Source organism: Solanum pennellii, chromosome 5 (assembly GCF_001406875.1).
Source record: "Solanum pennellii chromosome 5, SPENNV200".
NCBI lineage: Eukaryota > Viridiplantae > Streptophyta > Magnoliopsida > Solanales > Solanaceae > Solanum > Solanum pennellii.
Window position 1 is genome coordinate 8,378,834 of NC_028641.1, and position 6,932 is coordinate 8,385,765.

The 6,932-nt window shown below is 26.9% G+C and overlaps 1 protein-coding gene across 1 annotated transcript; it reads left to right on the forward strand.

Annotated features, from left to right (window-relative positions):
* The first annotated feature begins 3,030 nt into the window (after window positions 1-3,030).
* LOC107018807 lies at window positions 3,031-4,192 on the forward strand. Its single transcript, XM_015219384.2, has one exon. It carries the CDS (start codon window positions 3,290-3,292, stop codon window positions 4,031-4,033), a length of 744 nt encoding a protein of 247 aa, XP_015074870.1. The 5' UTR covers window positions 3,031-3,289; the 3' UTR covers window positions 4,034-4,192.
* Window positions 4,193-6,932: the final 2,740 nt, after the last annotated feature.

A 6,932-nucleotide genomic window follows, 5' to 3' on the forward strand; every position in this document is an offset into this window, starting at 1 on the left:
TATATATATATATATTTATTTCCTCTCCACATGAAAGAGTAACAAATGGAGTTTGACTTTTTTCTGTATGAAACAAAAAAAAAATGTTTGACTATTCATTAAATCTGCAGTATGAGGAACACTAATTAATATACGCAGTAATTTTGTAATGTGTTGACAAAAGTAGGAAAATATATTTTATTGGTCTTATTATTTAATTAATATTTTAAAATCAATATTTTTTAATGTAAAAGATGAGATAATATCTCATATAATTACTCAGTTTAAGTAATTCACTTAAAAATCACTTTATTTTATTTTATAATCTAAAGGCTAAAGCAGTCAACTTAGGTAATTCACTTGGTCACTAATTTCAACCAATTTGAATGTTTTTTCAATTAAATGTTGTTGAAATGATATTTTTATTAACCTAAAATTTTAAAAAATAATTGTAAGTGTATTACCTAATTACTTATTCAAGCAGAACTTTAATTTTATATCAATCTTATTTTTTATGGCATGTTCAAACAGGCCTACAAGTTTGCTACCCTAAACTAAAGAGCACACAACAAATATTCTACTAGTGTAGGGCCTTACTATGTGTCTTCACTTTAGTTTTTCAAAATTATATGTTCGTCGTTAGTAAGTTTAATTTGTTTCACATTACTTTGTATCCAATGCAACCATGATTCACATGTATCTTACAATAAATTATCTTGCCCCGCCTCTTTGTTATCTCGCTTGCTTTTCTTTTCTCTCGTTTACCTCTCTCCCTACGTATGTGTATCTTAGAATTTAATAGATATCTCATATATATATATATATATATATATATTTTGATTCACAGATACATGGGTACACTGAATTTCTTGTTCGCCTCTCTTCCTATGTATTTGTATTATGTATCTGTATCAAAGATACTTGAAATCTAAAGGAGTAGTATAACTAACTTAAAATCTGATACGAAATTATTAATTAGCGGAAACATGATATATATTATGTAGGAAAAAAATAAGGCAATATGCCATTTTGGATGTCTAGCAAAAGTAGGTTGTTCCACATGGGAGGTTTGGTCATGAGGCTTAGTAGCCACAACACAAACCATTCAAAACAGCTGTATTGAAAATGAGAAATGAAAAAAGAGTATAAAATTATAGAAAAAGTTGACTATAATGTATATAGAAGGAATATGGAACATGTCGAATTTTCCATATCATTAAATGATTGTGGAATTATCTTTTAATATTATCTTTTTTAAAATATTATAAAAATGGGACCAAATGCCAGCTTTGCTTTGTTCATGATTGGTTAATATATTTTTTTATTAATATAATCATTTAGTGGTTCCAGCCACCGAATTAATGGACCATTTTCTTTACTTTCAAATACACTTTTGACTTTTTCTTTAATTAAATTATGTACTTTAGTTTGTGATTTAATTGTCTTTTAATGAATAATCGAGATGTCAATATGTTAGAAAATAACTGATTGATGTTATTAAATGATTGCAAAATTTTCACGTCTAATAAAGATTACGAATTTATATATTTGAAAAGAATAATATTTTGATAGGAACTTTTACACTTTTTAATAAAATCGTTGGACATAATTCGGTCAAATCAATAAATTTAAATATCGATTTTAAAAAAAGAATATTTACATTGTTTGTTTTTTTTACATAAAAAAGATAGTACTCATTTAATATAGATTTTTATGAATGATAACATATTTTGCCTAAGTTATTTTGTATTTAATAGAAGTGATTTTGACTAGTTCAAATAGTAATTTGTGACATATAAGTATGTGCCGAAGAGAGAGGAAAACGAATTTTGAAGCACCTTTACGTGCATTGTATCCTAAGTCGCTTTTATTAAGTTGATGGTTAGTTTAATCATAGTTAATGCATTTGGATTTTTCTGGAATAATCAACAAACTTAGACTGGCCAGCCGCCAATAATTGCTTTACTATAACAATAATAAATAAAAATACATAAATATATTTCTAAAACTTGATGAGTTTTTTCTTTTAAGTATCTCAATTGTGGATTGATGTGGAATCAGATTTTGTGAGGGGTATTGATACATGATATATATGTTGTCCCAGAATATATTAGTCCAATTGATAGTGAAAATATTTTGACAACAATTGTGTTTTACTTCAAGTAATTTGAATACATTAAAAAAAAAAGACTAACACATAGTTTGTCTTCATTCTTTCAATCTAAATCATTACAATAAAAACACAATTAAAGACATTTACGATAGAAAAACGATCAAATAAATAAATTATGAATGGTTCAATGATTCAATAGAAAAATGACATAGTTAAGATATCTAAGGTGAAAAATTCAATAAATTTAACAATCTATTTATAAATTTGACCTAATAATAATAAACTTGATAATATTTCATGAAATAAATTTTAAAAAACACACAACCGAAATAATTATTTATGAAAGGGCTTGACTTAAGAAAATTAAAACAATAACTTCAAAAAAAAATGTCAAACTAATGTGAAGAGGATTTACATAAATCATAACAATAACGAGCTACAATAAAGAGTAAACCACTTATAATATTATTAAATATCAAAAATAAAAAACTACATGCATATGCTAATGTAATTGGGTTCCAACTAGTTTATTGAAGCTAAATTATTTTTCTAACAGTAAAATTATGTTCCAACTAGCTTATTAATATGACTTAAAATATTACAACCGCTATTATGATAACTTCAAATGGTTGCATAAACATATGATTATATATAATTATAAGTTTATTGTCATATAGCCATTTTATCATGACAACTAATTATAGCTATAAGTAAATTTTTATAACTCGAAGCAAAGACATACATTTAACTCAAATTATTTTGCTTCCAATAATAGTTGCTATATTAAATAGAGAAGTTGTTAAGTTATAATAATTAGCTAGAAACTTCTATTATTATATATCTTTTCTTTTCAGTATTGTAGATAAAATAAAACTCTACAAATACAGATAAATTTTTATTATAAAAAAATAAAAAATTCTATAAATTGTTTTACTAGTGGGACACCACATTGCTATGATGGCACAAAAATGCATAAACGAAAGCAACATGCATCTTCTTAACCATAATATATCTGACCATTTTTCTTCTTCTCACCGGAATCCATTTTTCCGTTCTTCTTCTCACCGGAATCCATTTTTCCGTTCTTCTTCTCACCGGAATCCATTTTTTCCGATAGAGAGCAAGTGAGCGATTTGCACAATATATATATATATTTTTATTTTTTTCATCTTTCCGTAATTATTCTGTATATAGAGTATGAAAGAAATTAGTGTTTCATCGTCATCGATAATAATATCGAAGTACCTATTTTTCATTGTTCTCATAACAATACCAATACTCCTTTTTCTCTCTCATCGGAATTCATCTTCTTCCGTTTTCATCTCCACCACAACAACATCAAATTCCGATTCCGATCTCAAAATCCGTCCAGGATATTCGAGCTACGATTCCTACATTAAGAAACAGCTAAACAAAACACTCAATCCAAAACTTCGAAAAATCTGGACGACTCGTGATTGGGATAGAAAAATTGAAGTTTTCTCAAAATTCTTCGGAGAACTTAGAAATAGAAATTTACTCTCAGATTCATCGAAAGTACTCTGTATTGGTGCTCGTATGGGTCAGGAAGTGGAAGCACTGAAACGAGTCGGAGTTTCTGATTCAGTTGGAATGGACCTTGTACCGTATCCGCCATTAGTGGTTAAAGGAGATTTTCATAATCAGCCGTTCGACGATGAGAATTTTGATCTGGAATTTTCTAATGTATTCGATCACGCGCTTTTCCCGGAGAAATTTGTATCGGAGATCGAACGGACATTGAAGACCGGCGGGATTTGTGTGTTACACGTGTCGTTATCTAAACGAGCGGATAAGTATTCGGCGAATGATTTGTATAGTGTGGAACCGTTGAAGAAACTGTTTAAGCGGTCTCAGTTGGTTCATACTCGAACCGTTGATGGGTTCGGGTTGGATACGGAAGTTGTTTTCAGAAAAAATTGATAATTGAATACGATAATTTTATTTTTATTTTTTTAAAAAAATTATATTACAGGTTGGAATAAAATTAATGCTGGATATTAGAAACTTCAGTTTTTTTAAAGTTTAGTAATTGTACTGTTTGTAGAGTCAACATCCTATACGTAACTTTTATTCTTTAAATTTTTCGGTTATTTGTGCCTTGTTGGCAATTTGGCATGTCGCTTTTATCATTACTTCTATTTATTTATTTTAAGTAAGAAAGAAAATAAAGAAATAGAGTAAAATGATTTGTAAAGAAATTTCATAAGAAACGTAACGAGTTTTAGACGTTTAATCATCAATCACGTATTCTTTGATTATTCCATTCCACTAACGTCACCTCTATCTCTGTATCACATTTTATCTTTATAGATTTTACTAGAATATATAATTACTCTTGATAATATTTCTTTTACTTATTAAATATTAATTTATTTTTCTACTAAACATAATCCTTAATTATCGACATTACTTTCGGCCAAAAACTAAATGTTGGGGCTAAAGCACGTAAATTTATTCTTTTTGACTTTTCTAATATAATATATAAAAGAAATATATTACTATCATAATTGAGGTTTCCTTCATTATGTCTTATTGCAATTTGTCTATATTTTTTATATGGACTCAATTATGTGATTGATGTCTTGTATTTTTTTCATGTATATATCTAAAACTACAAACACTCAAATCCTAAAAAGAAACGAAATCTCTTATTAATATATGTTGTTAATTTGCAAGGATGATATTTACCTACATTTAAGTGGTCAGATCAATTATGTTGTATGTATGCAATGTTGATCAATTAAAAATTCGCACGTTTATAAAATTTAAGTAGCATAAAGATTTTGAGATGAATGTTTGTGGACATATCAGAAGATATAGCTAGTATTATAAATAAAAATACAATAAAGTGGGACTCCATTATGTGATGGATAAAGTAAGGAAGGCGTGCGAGACTAATATAATATGACTCAGATGTGTGAAAAGAAGATTCATAAATGTCTTAATGAGGGGGTGGTGCGTGACAGACTGTGGTGGGGCATGAAGAGAGGTCGTAGGTGGAATAATATTGAGAGGGGTGATTCGATAAGACATAATACTCTTGCAGTTTACAAAGGACATAAATCTAAATAAAAAAAATATACTTATCAAGAATTAGAATAAAAAATTAGTAAACAATCAAATATAACCTAATTTTTCTTATCAATATTATTATTATTATTACTATCCTACTATATTTGAGGGATACAAAAAAGGTTCATTGGTATCCTCTTCTTTTCTTTTGGCATGGGTGAGAAAAATAGTGTTATATAATACAACTAGGATCCAATCCCATGCAAATTTACAATGTTCATATATATCTATGTTGTCATTGTCCATATTATTTAATTTATATGTTCATATCAATCTAATATTATAAAATATGTTAGTTTGTTAAGCATTAGACGTGCATCATATTTTCCAAATGATATATATAATAGTTTTATGTTTATCGTCCAACCTATTGTAATTCTTCTCTTTTATGCCAATACAAAAATCTGAATTTAATATAATAACATTTAAAATAATTTATGATCATTCAAATATCTATAAATTATTTTTATTATAAATTAAAAATATTTTTATTAATATTTTAAATTACGTTATAAATCAAACTAGATCATATAATTTAAAACAAATAAAATATTTGTTATATCTTTTTTTTCTCTCTTGTTTTGGTGGCATTGATATTGGATCGATCAAAGCATGATGCGTCAACCAAGGGCACAAACTCTCATTATGATTTTGTGTGGCTTTCATAAATAGCTTTCCAAATTTTTCATCTTAGATTTAACTCAATTATATTTATAAATAATTTTTTAAAGAAACAAGTAAAAATAGTTTGTTCAATCAATAAATTTAATAACATAACAAATTCATTTGCCTCTTTCCACCCCCAACGTAGAGATGGCAATAGAACGATGTAGATTGAGCTTCAACTTGTGAAATTATCAATCTGCTTTGCTCCGCTTTATATAATACTCTCTCTGTCCATATTTAGTTGTCCACTTTATGAAAGACACATATTAAGATAACAATAATTAACATAGATAAGTTACAATCTTACCTTATTAAATATAGTTTCAAAAAGGATGAATTAAAACTAGGGAGAAGAGTCTGATATACCCTTCAACTTTGTCATTTAGAGCTGATATACCCCTTGTGATGAAAGTGACTCATATATACTCCTACTTGTAAACAAATGACTCACATATACCCTTTTCCTCTAACGGAAATGAAAAAAATATAATTTTAATTTAACTTTTTATTATTTTTTTCTAAAAAAATATATCCCAGTAAAATTCAATCCTCGTCAAACATATTCTTTTGACTTTTTTTTGTTTCAATGACTAATTTAGAATTATTATTTTGATAATCAAATATATTTATGTTTCACTAATATTCTTGTAAAACTTATTGTAGATGACCAAATTTTTTTCTTCGAATACAAAAATCAAATTACAATATAGATAAAAAAATATTTTAATTTTTTCTTCTTTAAACTAAGGAATGAAAGAAAAAAATAAAATAAGAATAAGAAACTCAAATAATTAATAAAAGAGGTCAAAAAATAATTTATGTATGAAAAAAATTAAAATATACCTTGAACCTTGATAGAAAATCATATATACCCCTAAATAATTTTTTAAAAAAATTAAAAGTAATAAATATAAATTTAAAACTAATTTTTTTAACTTCCGTTAAATGAAGGGTATATATGAGCCATTTTGTAACGGCAGGGGTATGTGTGAGCCGTTTGTATAACGGTAAGGGCATATATGAGCCACTTTTATAACGAGGGGTATATCAGCTCCAAATGGAAAAGTTGAGGGGTATATCA

Excerpts from the sequence above, each read along its gene's own strand:
- LOC107018807 (XM_015219384.2), top strand. The coding sequence starts at position 3,290 with ATGAAAGAAATTAGTGTTTCATCGTCATCGATAATAATATCGAAGTAC.